Source organism: Zingiber officinale, chromosome 9A (assembly GCF_018446385.1).
Source record: "Zingiber officinale cultivar Zhangliang chromosome 9A, Zo_v1.1, whole genome shotgun sequence".
In the NCBI taxonomy this organism is placed as follows: Eukaryota; Viridiplantae; Streptophyta; class Magnoliopsida; order Zingiberales; family Zingiberaceae; genus Zingiber; species Zingiber officinale.
The window spans coordinates 30,072,611-30,092,231 of NC_056002.1; the positions used below are offsets into that span (position 1 = coordinate 30,072,611).

The following is a 19,621-nucleotide window of genomic DNA, read 5'->3' on the forward strand; positions in this document are numbered from 1 at the left end:
TGCCTAGAAAATACTTGATTAACCCTGTAGGAAGGAACCTCTATTGAGTTCCAAAAACCTGTTTAATTTAAATTCAAAATTAAAACTTAGCATTTTCAGCGAGAAAAATTAAACAGATAGTTTCTTTATGAGGCTTTGACTAGAAAGTGGTTGTTTCTCCAATAACCAAGAAGGCCTAGTGTCTCGCCACTGACTGGAAGCTAAGTACTGAAATAAAAAATTTAATTGACTAACTGAAAATGCATTAATTCAAAAAATAATGTTTTAAAGGGTTATTCAATTTGTTTTAGAAAATATTTACAAAAATATTCATGTTTGCAAAAACATAGAAAATTATTTGTTAGGAAAATTTTCAGTTGCAAATTTAACAATTTTTTTTAAAAAAAATGTTCAAATTTTTTTAACTTAGAAAAACTTCTAAGTTTTCTTACTCAGATTTTTTTTTTCAGATACTTAAATTTTTTTTTAAAAAAAAATGTTTAAATTTTTTCTCTAAATTTTTTTTGAAAACTACAATTTCTCTTAGAAAGTTAATTCTGTTGCACATTTTTTTATAGCTCGTAATTGTCTTAATTAGAAATTTTTTACAGATCCTTAGAAATTTCTCACTTAGAAATTTATGTTAGGAAAGTGTTTAAACTTTTATTACTTAGAAACGTTTTAACAAAGTTAAATTTTTTCACCTTAGACTTATTTAGGAACTCCAATTTTTTATGTGATCAAAGGGGGAGAAGTATGTTAAGTCTAGGGGGGAGGTATAATAATTTTTGACAATTATTATTAGCAAATTAATTGTTTTTATTACAGTTGTTTACCCTAGCTTAACTTGGGTTGATCATATCAAAAAGGGGGAGATTGTTGGAACCTCAAGATGTTTTGATATGATCAAACAAGTTAAATTAGGTCCTGTTTTGTCTAACCCTTGTGTCTAAGTGTGTAGGAGCTTAGGAACACAGGAAGTCGAGCGGAAGACGCGGCTAACGAGAAGGACGACATGGAGAGAGAGCTGACGGGCTCAGTGCGTCCGAGGGACGAGAAATCGGGAAGAGTACATCGGTGGACGAGAAGAACGTGTGCGACGTTCGAGGGACGAGAAATCGGGAAGGAAGGCTGCTCGAGGAAAAGGCCGGAACTTGGGTTTGGGTGAGCTCTATTCAGGATGGCCGAGATCACCCAAGCTAGCAGAGCCGGAGCGAAAAGACCCGAACCGAGACGAGTTGAACCGGAGAAGGAAAAAAGTCAATTCCTGTTGACTTTAGGGCGCCCGGAACCATTCCGGGCGCCCAGACCGAAGATGTTGACCAGATCGAGTCAAACTCGATTTGAACGTTGGGGGATAAAGTTTTATCCCCCGAGGGCGCTCCGACCAGTGCTATAAATATAGCACTGATCTGCACAGCTTATTCATTCAACTTGTAATCAATTTCTCTGTGGTTTACTTCTCTGTTTGTGCTGTCAACACTGTAAGAGGCTACTCCGCCCAGAGAAGATCATCATATAGTGCGCCATCTTTTCCTTGGATTAGCAATCCTCTGATTGCAAACCAAGTAAACCCTCTGTGTCTGATTTCTTTAATTAGTCTCTTCTTTTTATGATTACAAGTGTTTGTTAATTAGTTGAAAATCGAAAAAGGTTAGATTTATTTTTGTAGGGTAATTCACCCCTTCCCTCTTGTCAGTCTCTAAAGGGACCAACACCCTCTACACCCACAAAATTATGGAATGAGCGTAAGCCTAGTTTGAAACACATTCGGATTTGGAGTAGTCCAACACATGTGCTGAAAGGAGACACTGATAAGTTGGAATCACGTACAGAAGTTCGCTTGTTCGTGGGATATCCTAGAGGAACGAAATGTGGTTTGTTTTATAGTCCTAAAGATCATAAGGTCATTGTTAGCACTAATACCCGATTTTTAGAAGAGGACTATGTAATGAACCATAAGCCCATGAGTAAAATTGTTCTTGAGGAAATAAGAGAGGACATTTCTATCTTAGTACCAACGGTACAAGATGAGATACCACAAGTAACTGCAATACGTGTCACAAATGATGCACAATTATAGGTAGTGCCTCATCGTAGTGGGGTTGTTAGATAACCTGATAGATTCATGTTTTTGGGAGAGTCTTCAGACTTGATCCTTGGTGAACATGAAACTGATCCCTGGACATATGATGAAACACTCCAAGATAAAGATGCAACTGTTAGAGTGTATACTAAAAGCCTAGCTTTTTGTAAACATTTATTTTGAAATAAAGAATCACATTGGTCAAATGTCTACATTTATATGCTAAGTGGAGTTGTTTAATTAATTTATATTGCAGATAACATGGTGTATAGTGTCACATACAGAAGATCATGTTATCAATTCCTTATAATTATAAACAGTAGCTCACGACTAAGATGGAAAGGAACAAACCATTGGAATAGTCGTAGTGTAATTTGGTATTAGTTTATCTTAACTATAAAATTACACTAGAACACTCTGAGTGTATTGAGCAGGACCATTTAAGGTAAGTTCTTTTTATACTGACTGAATAAAAGAACAAGACCTTTGTTATTATAGAAGTGTGTGCTCTTAATCATGGTATAATAACAAGCACATATACTCAATATTCATTTCTTTAATTTATCAGAGGGTGTGATTTGGTTCGATAAATCAATAGGCCCGATAAGTTGGGAAATGATATTATTTATATGGTGTGTTGTTAATTATAGAATGAAACTATGTCCTAGTAATCTAGGTTGATGATGTCCCCAAGAGGAGCTCATAAGAATTGTCATGTAAACCCTGCAGGTGGACTTAGTCCGACATGACGATAAGGTTGAGTGGTATTACTCTTGGAGCTAGATATTAATTAAGTGAGTTGTCAGTAACTCATTTGATTAGTGGACATTCTATATCTTAAACACAGGGAGACTAACATACTTATGATAAGAAGGAGCTCATATAGTAATATCGTATTGGTGTGGTAGTGCAATAATAACTCTTTAGTGGAATGAGATATTATTGATGAACTCGAGTTGGGTGTTCGGGGCGAACACGGGAAGCTCAAGTTCATCGGGAGACCAAAATCAATTCCTCCTCTCGGTCCTTGTCGTAGCCTCTTATTTATAAAATATTATACCCATCCATATCCACCTTCTTACCCATCTTAAGGTGGTTGGCCAAGCCAAGCTTGGAGCCCAAGCTAGGGGCCGACCAAGATCAAGCCTTGATGGAGCAAGTAGGTGGTCGGCCCTAACTTGGAGCCCAAGTTGGTGGCCGACCACAATAACATTTAAAGGATTTTAATTTTTAAAATCTTTCCTCATGTGGAAGCCATGATTTAAAAGAAAGTTTAAAATTTAAATCTTTTCTTTTACAGCTTTCTACGAAAGATTAAGAGAAAAGTTTGATATCTTTCCTTATTTGTAGTTAAAAGAAAGATTTTAATTTTTGATAAAACTTTTTTTTTGTAATCATCCTCATGGTTTTAAAAGAAAGTTTTAAAATTTAAATCTTTCATTTTATAGTTTCTACAAAAGATTAAGAGAAAAAAATTTGATATCTTTCTTTATTTGTAGATTGAAAGGAAGATTTTAATTTTGAGAAAACTTTCCTTATTATAATCATCCATATATTTTAATAGAGAGATTTTAATTTATAAAATTTTCCTTTTATAACCAACCATGAAGGGAATTTTTAAAGAGAAATTTTTATTTTAAAAATTTCCGGAAACAACTTAGGAAGTTTTAATTTTGTGTTTAAAACTTTCCTTATTTGGAGGAATTGAGGTGGCTGGCCATATTGATAGAGAAAAGGATTTTTTTTTAATCAATTAAATTTTCCTTTATATGAAAAAGAAAATAAGGAAGTTTTTATTAAAACTTTCCCTATTTATCAAGACCAAGTAATATAAAAGAAAGGGTAGAGGTGATCGATCCTCTCTTCTTCTTCTTCCCTTATTCTTTTTCTTAAGTGGCCGGCGGCATCATCTTCTTGAAGTGATTTCGGTGGCCGGATTTTACTTGGTTAAGAAGAAGAGATAAGAGGTGTTGTTTCCTAACCTCCTTTAGAGTTTGGTTGGTGGTAAAAATTTTTTATCTCTAAAAGACTTTTGGTGACCGAAACTTAAAAAAAAAAAAAAAAAAAAAAAAAAAAAAAAAGAGGAGGAAGCAGGCCAGAAAGCCTCGTCAGGAAGTCGACCTCCTCCAGTGGTGAATTCGGCCCCTCGTTCGAGCGGTCCGATCGATGGATCCGAATGGAAAATCTGACGAGGATGGTCTGAAGCCAGATACGATGATTGACGGAGACGGAGAAGACGGTGATGCGATGGATCCTTCATCCGATGACGACGAGGTGAGAGACGGGGAGGGTTCGATGCTGAAGACGTTTCCGGCGCCCTTGCCTGTGCTTTCCATGGCCACGCCTCTCTCGCGGTCCATTCACGCGCTCGCCCTCCGGCGAGACCTTATCAGCGACATCTTCGTGTCTAACGGCCTCCTCATCTCATTCGTGCACGTAGATATTCTAGTCTCCGCTCGAAGGCTGTTCGACGAAATGCTCTCCAGGGACATCGTTTCCTGGAATGCGATGCTCTTTGGCTACTCGCAAGGCGACCACTACGAGAATTGCTTGCAATTGTATCGGGATATGGAAGCATGTCCTGACGGCTTCCTTCCTAACGCCGTCATCGTGCTGAGCGTGTTGCAGGCTTGCTTTCAGCTCGTGAACCCAACATTCGGCTTGGAAGTTCATCGCTTTGTTGTGGAGAATAATGTCAAGATGAACCGCACCGGCTGGAATTCGATCATCTGTTTCTATACTAAGTGCGGGTGCTTGGATTTTGCCTACCAAGTGTTCGATGAAATGGGCGATAGAGATGGTGTCACAAGCAAAGGTATGATCTTGAGTGGAGGCCAGAAGCAAAGGATCCAACTATCCATAGCCGTGTACAACAATTCAGACGTCTGTTCTCTGGATGATCCTTTCAGCGCGGTCGATGCACACACAGGGGCGCACCTCTTCAAGGAATGTTTGATGACACTGCTGTCCAGCAGGACTGTCTCGCATCAATTGGAGTTTTTAGCTGTGCGGCGATTCTTCCTGCCTCCTGAAGATAAAGCTGTTCTTGGATTCTCGGAATGGGTTGCTGCTGCTTTTAGAAAAGCATCGATTGGGAATGCAGTATCTCATGTTGCAGAGGGAAGAGCAAATGCACTACATAAAGTGAACCTTTCATCTTTACAAAGCCAGCTAGGTTCTTTAGCTGCGAATTCTTCTTTGCATTGGTGTTTCAACAACTTCAGCAAAGTCTGTATATATGTGCAAACTACTGCTTGACCAGGCTAGGAGTGTGCTATCTGAGGTCTTTGCTGGATGCTCGCAAAAGCTAGGTCCTTATTGGGAGTGGATACAAGAAGTTGCCACTATATTAGTAACAAGGCACATCCTTCAGCGTTTGTATGATCTGCTGGAGCAAGAGAAGTCTTTTACCCTCCAAGAAATACATTCTAAAGAGAGAATGATATCTCTTGTAAAAGAGCTTAGCAAGAAAGGACAAAGGCATAGAGCTATTGTTATCTTACATCAGTTGATTGACGATGCTCATCAAGAAAAGAGGCAATTCCTAAGTGGTAAGCTCCATAATCTTTCAAAGGCTCTTGCTGTTGAAGAAACAGAGAATAACTATAATAATGAAGAAGGATTAGTTGAGGAGACTCAGACTTCAAGGACATATGCTGGAAACCAATGTGAATTGGTGTCAGCTGTCAAAGTTCAGAAAGATACACGTTCTTTACAAGAAAAAAGATGTTGCTGAAGCTTCGAAGCTTGAAGAAAGATATAATTTGAAACCTGGGCTTCCTCAGGAGGATGGCAATATTGACTATGCATGTGACTTTTTGGGGAGTCAAGCTTGTCTTACAGTATCTGGCCAGCTTCAGGTGGAGACATATGCTTGTGCTCTTGGAAACGTGTATACCTTTGGACCAACTTTTCGAGCAGAACACTCCCACATATCGCGGCATTTGGCTGAATTTTGGATGGTTGAGCCAGAGATAGCATTTGCCAATCTGGAGGATGTGGAGATCGACGTGTTGGAGTGGTTCCAGACTGTGATGGAGTACGCCATCACACGGACCGCCTTCAGGAGAATTTTTGAAGACGGTAAGGTCGTGTTCAATCTGCAGACTCAGCAGATGGCCTTTGCGGCAAAAGCTTTCCGTAATATATTCAACCCTGGCTATAGATTTTTGACTGATGCAGGAGGATTATCTTTTTACTAGTTTGATTAACTTTTAGATTTTTAAATATTTAAGGGTTTTTTTTTGGTATTTAGAGTGTTTTTAGTAATTTTTACCGTTTGGTAATTTTCGGTACTTTTGGTATTCAAGTATTTATCGTCATTTTTATTTATTTTTTTAGTATTTTTAGATTTTGAGTACTTTAAGAGATTTTCGGATTATGAGTATTTTTTTTATTAGGATTCTTTTCTTTCTTTATAATAAAATCGGAATTGTTAATAATTTTCTTTTTATTTTAGAATTTCTTTTCTTAAGATTCTTTATAAGCTTAGAATTAAAGTCTATATATCTAGATTTCTTTTCTTTTTTCCTTTCTTTAACTCTTAGGTTTGAATCTATATATTTCTTTAAATCTTAGGTTTGAATCTATATATAAGAGTTTTATTTAGTTATTTAAAAACAATCTTCTATTATTGAATAATATTTCTTTTATGAAAAAAATCTGGAGATTTTCTCTTTTCGTTAGTCCACAGGATAATCGTCATCCCACCCAACGTCACTTTTCTAATGCGCCTGCGTGTGACTCAATACATATACAATTTTTTTATTTATTTTTGTTAGCTCTGTAAGTAAGCTAATTAGATTTTACCTAGAGTTTAATAAGTTGAGTTATAGTCTTCAACTTAGTAAAAATTAAAATAAAAAAAATTTTAGATGCACATATTTAAGGTGTGTAATTTTTATTTTTTTTAATTTTTATAAGATTGAAATTTAGAGTTTAGGATCTAGAGTTTAATGTCTAGGATATAATATTTAAGATGTGTAATTTTTTGAATTTCTTTTAAAAATTTAATATTTAAAATTTAGGATATAATATTAATAATTAAAAAAAATAAAAAAAGCAACGCTTGGGTCACCTAGATCAATTCCAGACAAGTACCCAGTCGCATACTAAAAGTTGGGTAGGAGATATATATACGGTGCCTCTCACACAGGGAGGTGCCTCGAATGATCGAATGCGCCTCCCTGCAAGAGAGACTATATATATATATATATATATATATATATATATATATATATATATATAACATTTTCCACAAATATTTTGAAAATTGACTTCTGAATATATAAACTATTTCAAATTTACCTGGGGAAACACATACCCGAATTATAAAAAGGAAATGTTTATCTGAACAAACAATTGGGTGGATCGATGTGGAATGTAATTTTGCACATTTAGTTAGCAGAACCCCTTTGAGAATGCAAATTTTTATGAAGAGAAAGCGGGGGGAAAAGGAGGGAAAAAATGGGAAACATGCTCTCCAGCATTGGGTCTGAGGGAGATGTGACTGGGGTTGTTCAGGCAACTTCTAAAACCACCTTCCCTGGTACACGTCTCTTTTGCTTCACCTCATGGGCCTTTTGCACTTCTGCAATGGGAAATACCTTATCTACTGGAATTTTCAGCATCCCTGCTGTTGACAGTCGGCGAATCTCATGTAAACCTTCGGCGTCCGCCCTCATGTATGTCCACCAGTAATCTGATTAACATGATCAGATTGTGTCATTCAGTTACCTAAATGGAAGTCCTAAATTTCAAACACTTGCATGAAAGGAACAGCAGTAATAGTTGATAAAAGAGAGCTTTTATCTTGAGAATCCATTAAGTGGGGAACAGTGTGATAAAAGTAACTAAAATCATCTAAAAGTTGCCAGCTGATAGAAGCATAATGTTTGGAGCTATCTTCTAATGGATTCAATTCAATTCTGATGCAAGAGGAGTTGGTTGCACCCAGTCTGCAGTACAATTACTTTGTTTATTTGTGTTAAAAAAAAAGTGTTTTCAAGACCATTGAAGAATTAATGATCATATAGCAACCCCTTTAATACTATCTCAAACAAGAAATACAATGATAAATACACTTCACAAGAATATAGCATCAAAATTAACCTATATAAAAATGTAATCCTTTTCCTTTCGGGCATTGGTTTAGTAATTAAATGTGTCCAGATGAGAAAAAGAAAAATGCCTTTGTACCTATTCCATGAGAATATCTGTATTGGAGTTGCTTCTTTAGCAAAATAGCTGTTGCAGCAGGCAAACCGATCGGTAATCCATACCGATCTGCCAAGGAAGCTGCTTCACCCTATAATATTAAAAAGAGATGCGCTTCAATACAACAGCATAAAGACAAGAGCAACAGGACAAAGTGTTGTCTGAAGGAGTTAAAAATGATAATGATTCAAATAAATATTTCTCAGATGTCAACCTGCAGCGTCATATAATGTCCACCTTTCCTCAAAAGATTGATGCCAGTCTTCTCAGTCTCAGGTGCACCTATGGTATCAAGAACAACATCAAACTGTCCTTTAATTGCATTCTCTATGTCCTGCAAATGCATCGCAGCATGATATCTCATGAGTATTGGATGGGAACATAGTGATGGTAAACACATATGAATATAAAGAGTGCCCTTACCTCAGCAGTATAATCAATGGCCTGTTCAGCACCAACTGATAATACTCGGTCAATACTCTGGCTTCCACATGTAGTAGAAACACTGCAGCCGGCAGCTACTGCAATCTGAATTGCAGCTAGACCAACTGCTCCTCCCCCGCCAATCACTAAGACTCTTTGTCTGATAAGAGGATAGAATTAAAAAAAAAAGATGATTATGTAAACAAACTGTGGATTCCTATTAAAAAGGCATATCATTTGACGAGCATTTAGATATTTAAGTTTGTTGATCTTGAAAGCACGTTGTACAGAAAACACACGCCATGCCACAAGTTCAGTTAGAAGAGAACAAGGGTAGAAAGAATTTCTGAAGCAATCATAATTGGATTCAAATGAAATGAACTGTTTAGACTATCACGTTTCTTTGCCAAACTATTATCCTCACATTTCTGATACATTGCCAGATCTTTCCATGCATCAAAAGAAATAAACTTATACGAGCACAAATTGTTAAAAAGAACAAACAACATAAAAGTATTAAAGCTAATACTGCAAAACAGGTCAGGTAAAGAAAATTGTCATTCTACTAATGTAAATAGCAATCCTTTTAACATGCCAAAAGGACATTATAAAATTGACATTTGCTTCTGAAAAGATCAGAAGAATGAAACTGAACATACCCATCAGTTATTCGAGCTGTGCTTTTCAAGGCACGCCATGCTGTCAAGGCAGCAAATGGAATAGCACTAGCTTCCTGTACAATCACAAAGTCCTCAAAGAATGAATCAACAAGTCTATTAGATTCCAAGTTATTCACATCTGACTTAGAATAGAGCAATCTTGAATCAGTTTTGACAAAGATCACATTACTGCTAAGAGATCCATAAATAAAATTCACCTACTCATACCGGCAAAAGACACAAGTCCCCATGCTACTTCGCTGGGGAGCTCTATATATAGACTTAACAAAGAGAAGATACACTGGTTTCAGACTATTAAAACCTAAGATGTAACCTTAATATGCTAATGAGTAAAAACAAACTAGATTGTATATACTGCAGCACAAGATTCAAGCTTAGCAAATGTCAGGAGGAAGAACATTCTTCGAGTATAAAATCATTAATTATTCCAACCAGTGAACATAGAGAAACAATAAACAAACAAAAGTTACTTCAAATGAGAGAGTTTTCCATACACCATTCAATACTTAGTGTATAATATAACACCTACAAGATCAGGATCATAAAGCAACGATGACTCATCATAAATAGAGATAGAGAAGCTAGATTGTTCTGGTGCTAGAAAAGTAAAGATGATAGCCAAAAAAAACATGTATATTGGTTAATTGTTGTTGGAACAATCTTTTCTAGTAGAGAAAAGATGAAAATACGATAGAAGTTCTTTCTACCCTTAGTAAGAGTTTGTTTGTATTCGTTCAATACACACAAGGTTAATTAAATGAACAAGCTGGAACAACTTGTTAAACTAAATGAACAATGGATACATATGTATTCAACTCGTTAATGTTCATGAATCAAAAATTATGAACTTTTTGTGAACAATGTTCATGAACAAAGTTTGTGAACCATGTTTATCAATAAACTCTTATCAACATGATAAATAAACAAAAAAAAAAAAAAATAAACAAACAAACTTCTATTATCAAGCTCAATAACGAACTAAACAAGCTTTAAAATGTAAAAGTTTCAAACAATCAAACAAGTTTAAATTGAGAGCTTGATAATATCTAAACGAACCAAGCTCATAAAAAAGAAACTAAGCCAAGCTTAATCAACCATTTCAATGGCTTGGTTCATTTTAGCTCAACTTGGCTCAGTTACCTTACCAAACAAGCTTGAATACCACAAAACTTGGCTCAGCTCAGCTCGTTTACAACCCTATTTACAATTACTAACTATATAAATGTTGATTAAAGTTTCAGAATAGCTCATCAAAAGATTCAAGATCTTATTCAATCAGAAAACAGGCAGGTGATAAAGATCATCGAAAATAAATCATGGAGTATCAACCATCCAAACCATGTCGACATACCACATGAGTTATTGAAGCTGGTTTGACTGTCAGCTCGTCCTCTGAGAGAATGGCGTAATCCGCATAAGTACCTCTCACAGCCGTTGGGTGTAGTGCTCCAAACACTTCTTGACCAACATCTAATGAAGAAACGGAAGCTCCTACGGCTGCAACTTCACCGCTAATATCCCGACCAAGAATTATCGGCAACAGTGGTTCAAATATACAACGACCATAACCACATCGCATCTGGCAATTATACGAATTATGAAATCCCACGAAAATTATTCAGTTGAAATCGAACCACTTCTGAGCTCACATTAAGGAAAACAATTGGGTTTCGCTCTGACAAAGATGTATTCTTTGATCGGGGAGGTGAAAGATTCAAGAACTCACCCGCAAATCCAAGGGGTTGATGGAGACGGCGCGGGCGCGGACGAGGACCTCCCGCGGCTTCAGATCGGGGACGGCGACGTCCGAGCGCACCTCAAGAACCTCGGGCCCGCCGAACCGAGGTAACAGGACGGCCCGGCACGAGGTCGCGGAGGCCGAAGTGGAGGCGGGGCGGAGGCCCATCGGTAGCCTCCTGGCGGCGACGATCCCGCGGCCTCCTAGCCGCCACACGGTGGCTATTCCCATTATGCCGACAGCGGATCGAAGCGGCGGCGGGGGCGAGGGAGGGCGGCCAAGGTTGGGACTTGGGAGGGAAGAGTGCAGCGTATTTGTGGAGTGAGCAGGGCGGCGTGGAGGAATGGGACGGCGATGTGTGAGCTTCTCGTCCACGCACGCTTCCGGTTCGGTCCGTTGGGTTGGAAATGGACCGGATCGGATCGGATCGGATCGGCATGTAAAAAAACGCTCGAACCGATGCGATTTTTTTCGTTCATTTTGCCTCCTTAAAATTTCCTCATATCCAAAATACTAGAAAAAAAAACACTAATAATATAAATAGACAATATAAATGGACATATTTGTTTTTCTATTTTTTAAATTTTTAAGAGCATTAATCTATGAAAATTAAAAGGTATCTAAATTATCAAAATCATAAAAAAAAACACCCTTATTTTTTAAGTTAAAAGATGCATTATATTTTTTTAATTAAAATTGTATAATAGGAATTAAGTACTTTTATATCAAATAATTTTAATCAAATTTAAATAATTTTTACTAAATTGAAAAAAATAAATATAAAAATATTTTATTTATAAAGTACTTTTACTCATTTGAAATCCACATAACAATAATAAAAGAATTAGAATTTAAATCCTACATGAAATTTCTAAGACTAATGGAGTGGAATCTAATCTAGATTATAAAAATAAATAAATAAAAAGATATATGGTATCTTTGGTTCAAAGTACTTAACAAAAGTATTTCAAACTAAATGGACCTTGCTGCAACTAGTTGGGTTTTTTCATTTTAACCCTCAGCGAACAAAATGAAAATATTGAGCCATTCGAATGGGGCCAGATATATGGAATTCCACTCCATTCGAATTCCCTAACGGGGTGGAAGAGGACGGCTTGTTCCCAGTAGGGAAAGCGGCTTCTAGGGTTTCGGTGAGCGGCTAAGCAATCGCGGTCGTCATCAGCCGAATTCCTTGATATCTTCGATCTTGATCCGGATCTTCACAGTCGATCATGGGGAGGGGCAGGTTCAAGGCCAAGCCCACCGGCCGCAGAAACTTTTCCACCCCCGAAGAGATGGGTGATGCTCTCTAGTCCCGCCTACGTTTGCGGGGGGTTTTTTTTTTTTCTCGTTTATGTTCGGATGTTGACAATATTTACTTGGTTTGTGCCCTAATTCCTCGATGCACTGTTTCCTGCCTGCACATGAACAATTGCTCGATCCGATAGTGGCGTGGGCTAGTGAGGCCATGTAGTCTGCAAATCACATATTTTGCTTTGATGGTACCCTAATTAGTTGAGGTCAACGTACTATCCGGGAAGTTAGATTGGCAATTTAGCACCTGACTGAATCGCTGTTTATCGGGGTTGAGTGTGATCGATGAGAGAGTTTGGTTAAACTTTTGTTTTCACTCCTATCGTTCTGTTTCTCGCACAATGTTCTGAAGTAACTAATGAAATATTCATGTTAGATATATATGTGCGCAGAATCTGGAAAACATTATGGAAACTAATCAAGAATTCATGTAATTCTAAATTAATTCTGTTTAAGTACCACAGACTAGAAGTGAGTTTGAAGTGAAGGATTGTGAAGAAATGGATAGGACATGGTTTTCTGCAGATGATTTGTTTTTCATTTTTCACATTAAAGTTTTCCTGAAATAGTGCTAGGGATATAAATAGATCTGTAGGATATTCAGTTTGGGTATTTCACACTATCACAACACATGATGTGTTTCTGGAGTCCCTTCTTCCTGAACAAATGTGGTTTTAGGACATCTCGTACATCACTTTCTTTCCAATTCAAATTATTATACAGTGGGATAATTGACCAGATAATATATGCTGTTTGAGTGGGTCTGCAACTTCACTTAGCTCATCTATTTGTCTTTTGGTTTCTTGATATTCTTCACCAATACTAGTATGAAATGCCTTATACTGGAGTTTGAAGAGATTTTGTAGTATGAAATTAAGATGCTTTCCTTTTATATGTTGCTCTTAAATAATTATTTTTAGTCAGGATATCTTTAGGTTGTCAGTGGATTCTTTCCTGTGTGCCTGAGATCAGCAAAAATTTAGTTATTGTAAGGATCAAATAGCTGGGGAAAGGGTATCTTACATATAGTAGAAGACTTTGATTGAATGTTTCTGTTTTTATATGCTCCCAGCTTCTCTGTCTGACATGTTTTAACCATTCAATGAAATCGCAGCTTCTGGTTCGTCAGCTCGCCCTCGCACCTTTAAACAGGTTGGCTGTTATTTCAGCTTGTTGAATGAGGATAATGCCTTCTATTTTCTATGGAAAATCTTGGATGTAGCAATTATTTAATTGGTCTCCTATTGCATTTCTCATATAAAGATACTCATCCTTTGTCCCTGTACAATTATTTGAATGTTATTTACTGATTGTTTTTTCTTTTTACATCAATTTTGCTAGAAGGTAGCTCGTTTCAATAACTCTGAATAGAGACGCTTTACTTCTTGGTTGCTCAACAGATTTATGAGTATGTATAAAATTATTCAACACATAACGAGTAATAAAAATATGCATCAATTGATTCAGCTTTTCCAGTCGCACAGGCTTTTCTATTCAGTTCTTGTGTTTGTAAGCCCCTTGTTTCCAGTCAGAGAAGGGTTAGATGAGAACAGTAACAAAAAAGAGGAGGCTTTGGAATTATGTGGTGGATATAATGAAAGATGTTTATCTTTCACTGCAGTTCAAGCAGTTGATAGTTTATTCTATTATTAATATTTCTTCTCCCTTATTTTATTTTCTTTTTCTTCTCTGACTTGCTTAATTTATTGGGGAATTGCAGATTGATGTCTTTTATCCTTTTGATTCACTTTTTGTTTTTTTTTATCATATAAAAGCATATCTGGTAATGGAAAACTAGTCAGCATCAGTTTGTTTTTCACCAATTCCTTCCCCAAGAGCTATCATGGCAATCATGAACCCAAAGAAGTCATAAATTTCCTGCTATGAATCCAGATTAAAAATTCTGGACTGTATTTATGTCTAATTTGGTGTAAAATCAGCTTCTTTAGCTGTGGGAGTGGTGTGAGAATTATCGAGGGAAAGAATTAGGTGTACCAAGGATGGTGAGACTGTGTTTAGTCAAAAGGCTCTAAAGAAAGTAAAAATTATAGATGCTGCTATCTCATATAAAGATAAGAAGCACCTAATTAGAATATCTCACTTTGGATGAATTGAACACCTTAAAAAAAGAAGAAGATGAAATTCAGTTTGGAAAAATACAATGATTCTAGATTCAGATTTGACGCAATTACACTAATTTATTTCAAGTTGGACTTAATGATCAACATTTTTGTTAACTATACTTTATATGCTATACATGGTGGAAATGCAAATTTTGTTGAAATCTATTTTTTAGTTGATTATTTTACTAATTGATTGCTAATCCATTAGGCTATGATGAAGGTATATTGTCAGTGAGTAAAAAAATGTCTGGTGCACATAAATTTCTGTCGTACAATTCTAATTGGTTCAGTTAAGTTTCAACTATCAGAAAATTGTGAATGGTGGGGATATTCCTAAATGTCAACTTTTATTTTTTTTTTCAAATTTTATTAACCACTGAATTTTCTAGACATTTCTCCCAAATCTCGTTTCATCAATTTATGTATATAGTCGATGGCTATTTTTCTATTTTCTGGGACTTTTAGGCTCTTGCTATTATCCTATATGTAGGATTTTTTCCCCCTTTGATGTAAGGACTAGAAATATCATTTTGACTTCTCTAGGTCCAAGTGGAAGTTGAAGATAATGAAGAGGATGAATCTGAGGAGGAAAGTGACGACTCTGAAGATGGTACTGAGGTAACAAATTCTGTTTCTTGTTTATATATATCATTTGTTCTTCCTTAGGTACCCATTATGTGCTTTGTTATATTTTTGCATCTCTTATCACTACTGTTATATCTTTTGCAGAAAAAGAAGGGCATTCTTGACATTAGTGAGATTCAAAATCCAAATCTGATAAAACCTAAGAATGTAAAAGCTAGAACAGCTGATGTAAGTGAGAAAAGAGAAAACTCTCTCTCTCTCTCTCTCTCTCTTTCTCTGTAAATTGTATATTTTTTACTGCTAAGTGAAACTTGCAAATTTTCATGTTTGCCATTCTGTATATTCAAAAATTCCTTTCCACCTATTAGTTATATTTCTCTGTGCAATTTTTTGTATTTTTTATGACCACTTGGCACTGGTAGCCTTATACAAATAGCTTCTCCAAAGTATAGGATTTTTTATATCTATATTGCTTAGTTTATGAGTAACAGTATGCTCATATTTGCATGGCACTTGTCAATCAGTGCTGTAATATTTATTTCTCTTGAAAATTCAATGCAGGTGGAGAACACCCCTGAACTCTCTCGACGTGAAAGGTATGCTAAATATAGCTTTTTGATTCTTGTTGTGGCTTCTGCTAAATTTTCTTGGCACTAGTTCAATTAAGCTTCTATGTTTTATATTTCTTATCGCGTCATCCATATAATTTGTTATCAACATGGCTTTTAATACTTAACAGAATACAAATTGTAACACATCAACTTGTAGCATCTTATCTGAACTAATTAAAGGTGAAGTAGGCAGATTTATGATGGATTTTGTTGATGTGGTGAGGTATGAAAAAAAAAGAACATGGTTGTGACTTTTGTACATCAATCTCTGATTAGCATTTGTCGCCATGTTATATGTACTTTTCCAAGTTTTGTCTTGCACATAGCTAGCTTCATAGCGAACCGTGACCTTTAATGATGGTTTTTGTTTTGGCTGACCTGGGTTTTGACTAACAGAAAATATGGCCAGGTATGGACATTTCAGCATGATCTGTTTCATTGGGCTATTATCCACTTTGCTTCATTTACTTCTCACATCAGCTTCATTGTCGTCCATCCATTTTAACCTTGTGCTACCATGAAATTGTAGTCTGTATCTTTATTGCAAATCTTTAGGCAATAACTGGTGGAAGAAATTTTTATTTATAACCTCCTGCATCTTGTCATGTTGGTTCAGCTTGCTGTGGTTTTCCAGTCTCTATAAAACATATCAGCTTCATGTCATGCTGTATAATGTAATAAGTTGTAAGTCAAACCTATTAGGTTCACAACGATGCTGGAAGAATAACATCAAATTCCAAGTAGTCTTGTTCACATAATGTTAATCCTCAGAAGCAGGAGACATATTTTTGTTATTTATTATTGTTATTTTTTTTTCTGTAGAGAAGAGATAGAGAAACAAAAAGCCCATGAGCGATACATGATGGCGACGGAACAAGGGAAAACTGAACAAGCTCGGAAAGATTTGGGTAAAATCCAAACATCCATCTTCTTTTTCCTGTCCACCTCTTGTTTGTTTAAGTGATTCTTTTATAAGCTTTATGTTTCCGTAGTCCACTTTTGAAAGCCTTCTAGGCTCCTTCATTTTTTTCTAAAACAACCATTAATAAGATGCAACAGACTAGTATATTACGTACAATATTTTTGAGTTTTTATTGAACCATGCAATCTGATATTGGTACTCACGATTTGCCTTTTGTTTATTGAACTACACAATCTGTGTGTAGTTATAATACATAAAAGCTCAAAAGTTTTGTCATTCCTTCAGTATAGTATTGTAAAATTTGACTTTTAAATGGAACAATCACTGTTTCACAGCTCATTCTTGAAACTTTGTTTGACTTGAAGCTCACAAAGGAAAATCTATCTTTTGTGTGCTTTTTGGCTCAGACTCTTTTCATTTTAGTTTTGGTATCTTCAGTGTACTTGAACTTGTATGAGACTGCATATTGGAGGGCAACATAGGATTTTAAACATGGTGAAAATATTGTGCCATCTGATGGCAATGGTTAGTGGTTTGGTACTACAAGGATCAGTGCAAAAAATATATTTAACTTTACACCTATTAAATCTTTTCTAAAAGTGTCATTCTCTCTGCAAAATGTCAAACTAAAATCCGTTGTACTGCATAGAAGCAATACATCCCTTGATTTTAATTTCTAAAGTTGTCTCAATCAATTTTTTTCATTTCACAGAGCGTCTTGCATTGATACGACAACAAAGAGCTGAAGCTGCAAAGAAAAGAGAGGAGGAAAAAACTGGTATGTAATTTCGCATGCAATTGTCCTTTAACTAAACGTTCTGTTGATATGATTGCTTAAGCTATTCATCCTACATCCCGTTCAACTCAGATATTACCTTTATGCTATCTTTGTTAAGAGAGAATGGAGTGGGAATGATAAGTAGAACGATAGATGTATTCCGTTGGTTGCATTGATGGAATGGTATGACAAGTGGAATGATTCATCATTCTATGCTTAGTCCAGGTTGTTCGATTCAGTCGACTCATTTGACCTGCCTGGTCTTTTGTCTTATCTAAACCGTCCAATCTGACTAATTCTCTCGATTCATCAGGCTCACTAGGTGCATCATGTTTGTGAGGTTGTATATTACATCCGACTCCATGAAGGATTGTGTAGGCTTGGTTATTAAATGGACTATTCCTTTGTTCATTTCACCTCAAATTGCTCATTCAAATGCTAGAATAAAATGATAAATGACAGCCCTTTCCAAAGGCTTCAGCGAGTTGCATTACGATGTACAACTTTTCGAGATACTTATCTGATGTTCTAACCGATTAACCAAATTGCCACTATTGTTCACTTTTCATACTGATTTCTTTCCAATGCGCTTAATCAGATCTAAATCTTATGCTTGCAGCTAGAGAACAGAAGAGGGTCGAAGCTCGCAAGTGATAATGATGCTCTCAAGTGATAATAATACTATTACTTTCCATCTGCGTGTATTTTCCAGTAAACCACAACCCCAAATGGCACATTATTGCAGTAGCATTCGTTCCATCGGCTGTTTAATCATATTGAAATTTCAACTCAGTAACTTTGGATGCTCTGTTCAATCCGTTTATTGTCGATTTGTTGAAACTTGGATGATCTGTTGAATGAAAGATGTTGATATAGTTGATCTTTTTGTGTTTTCTTTATAGGCCAGGTGTTTGAAGTTCGCCTAATCCTGGAGTTTGATTTCATTCCCTGTGGTTCTTTGCGACTATAATAAAGATTTTGAATATTTTTTTAATCATGTGCATGCCAAGTCATCTTCAAAAGTTAAAAATAGTTAGTTATACAATTAAATAAAAATTTATCTCTTTTTATTTTTTATTATAAAATATAAAGAAACAAAATATTCAAGAAATTTTTTGTAAAACAATGAAGTGAGTAATTTGGTCCAAAAAATAATAGGTGTCATTCGAATATCTTAAAACACGAGGGTACCATTTATATATTTTCCAATATCAAGGTTCTGTTAAGATAATTACTTATCAGGGCCCTGAGCGCATTTAATCGCGGGCTGGATCGATCTCGTTCTACAGTTCGGCTCCAATGGTCGAAACCCTCTTTGGCGGATGCACCGTCGTGGCCGTGGCGGCGATTGGCTCCTATGATCTTTATTCACAAGTTTAGATTTTTAGTCCGTAATCCTTGATTCTTTTTATAATTTACATATCGGATCACGATCGAAATCTGGTCAAAATCGAATACAATTTCTTTCAGATTCACCTTCCCACCTGGTGAGCGGACTGTAGGGAGCCGAGCAAGGGTGGACCACCGATGGCCTTCGACTATCTGGTTCAACCCAAAACTATAATCTAAATGGAAAAGTAAATGCATGGGAGATCACAACTATATTCTGATCGTGATCCAATGTGCAAATTATAGAAAAGACCAAGAAAAAAAATTAAAGATTACGGATAAAATGATCTTCACTACCACGTCAAAGGTAATCGCAGTTGGCGGAGGCGCTAGGGATGAGCGTATTCACCTTTTATCATCATGTTAATTAATAATTCTTCATTATACCTCATTAGTATTAAATAATTCAATTAATTGAAACATTCTTCTTCTTTCCTGCAGGTCTAATTACTTAATTAGAAGAGATAATCAACGTGATATTCCTTGCGACATTATATAAGTACTATATATATAACTTAATTTGTGTTGAAAAACTATAAGTTTTTATAGTCTTGATTAATTTGAGAAGTAAACGGTCTTCTCTTTAATTAATTCGTCTATTAGATAAATTTGAAGCAAATTTTAAGTTTCACTTAAAATATATGCTTACATCTCTTAAACAAGACATTTATTCCATACTTTCAGTATCTAAAATTTTTTCTCAAGCTAAATATTTGATAATAAATTGGAAATAATTTTATCATTCATATTTGTAATAACATCTTTTATTCATCGTAT

General features: G+C 35.9%; 4 protein-coding genes across 4 annotated transcripts; 3 read left to right on the forward strand and 1 right to left on the reverse strand.

The window, feature by feature from the left end:
• Positions 1-4,231: 4,231 nt before the first annotated feature.
• On the forward strand, positions 4,232-5,323 carry LOC122019116 (putative pentatricopeptide repeat-containing protein At3g49142). Its single transcript, XM_042576621.1, has one exon. The coding sequence runs from the start codon at positions 4,232-4,234 to the stop codon at positions 5,321-5,323; it is 1,092 nt and encodes a 363-aa protein (XP_042432555.1).
• Positions 5,324-5,465: 142 nt separating this feature from the next.
• Positions 5,466-6,336, forward strand: LOC122021658 (asparagine--tRNA ligase-like). The gene has a single exon (XM_042579806.1). The coding sequence runs from the start codon at positions 5,719-5,721 to the stop codon at positions 6,265-6,267; it is 549 nt and encodes a 182-aa protein (XP_042435740.1). The 5' UTR covers positions 5,466-5,718; the 3' UTR covers positions 6,268-6,336.
• Positions 6,337-7,337: 1,001 nt separating this feature from the next.
• On the reverse strand, positions 7,338-11,502 carry LOC122021810 (reticulon-4-interacting protein 1, mitochondrial-like). The gene is made up of 7 exons (XM_042579967.1): positions 11,111-11,502; positions 10,736-10,963; positions 9,364-9,437; positions 8,705-8,864; positions 8,496-8,615; positions 8,264-8,372; positions 7,338-7,766 (listed from the first exon to the last, which is right to left on the reverse strand). Exons 1-7 carry the CDS (start codon positions 11,351-11,353, stop codon positions 7,585-7,587), a joined length of 1,116 nt encoding a protein of 371 aa, XP_042435901.1. The 5' UTR covers positions 11,354-11,502; the 3' UTR covers positions 7,338-7,584.
• Positions 11,503-12,180: 678 nt separating this feature from the next.
• LOC122019802 (28 kDa heat- and acid-stable phosphoprotein-like) lies at positions 12,181-18,341 on the forward strand. The gene is made up of 8 exons (XM_042577333.1): positions 12,181-12,421; positions 13,551-13,588; positions 15,103-15,177; positions 15,289-15,372; positions 15,706-15,740; positions 16,578-16,663; positions 17,390-17,455; positions 18,075-18,341. Exons 1-8 carry the CDS (start codon positions 12,355-12,357, stop codon positions 18,107-18,109), a joined length of 486 nt encoding a protein of 161 aa, XP_042433267.1. The 5' UTR covers positions 12,181-12,354; the 3' UTR covers positions 18,110-18,341.
• The last annotated feature ends 1,280 nt before the right edge of the window (positions 18,342-19,621 follow it).

Excerpts from the sequence above, each read along its gene's own strand:
- LOC122019802 (XM_042577333.1), top strand. The coding sequence starts at position 12,355 with ATGGGGAGGGGCAGGTTCAAGGCCAAGCCCACCGGCCGCAGAAACTTT. Across the intron at positions 12,422-13,550 it reads TTCCACCCCCGAAGAGATGG|CTTCTGGTTCGTCAGCTCGC; the intron begins GTGATGCTCTCT and ends ATGAAATCGCAG. Across the intron at positions 15,741-16,577 it reads GAACTCTCTCGACGTGAAAG|AGAAGAGATAGAGAAACAAA; the intron begins GTATGCTAAATA and ends TTTTTTCTGTAG.
- LOC122021810 (XM_042579967.1), bottom strand. The coding sequence starts at position 11,353 with ATGGGAATAGCCACCGTGTGGCGGCTAGGAGGCCGCGGGATCGTCGCC. Across the intron at positions 10,964-11,110 it reads TCAACCCCTTGGATTTGCGG|ATGCGATGTGGTTATGGTCG; the intron begins GTGAGTTCTTGA and ends TATAATTGCCAG. Across the intron at positions 8,616-8,704 it reads CCATTGATTATACTGCTGAG|GACATAGAGAATGCAATTAA; the intron begins GTAAGGGCACTC and ends ATGCATTTGCAG.
- LOC122019116 (XM_042576621.1), top strand. The coding sequence starts at position 4,232 with ATGGATCCGAATGGAAAATCTGACGAGGATGGTCTGAAGCCAGATACG.
- LOC122021658 (XM_042579806.1), top strand. The coding sequence starts at position 5,719 with ATGCTGGAAACCAATGTGAATTGGTGTCAGCTGTCAAAGTTCAGAAAG.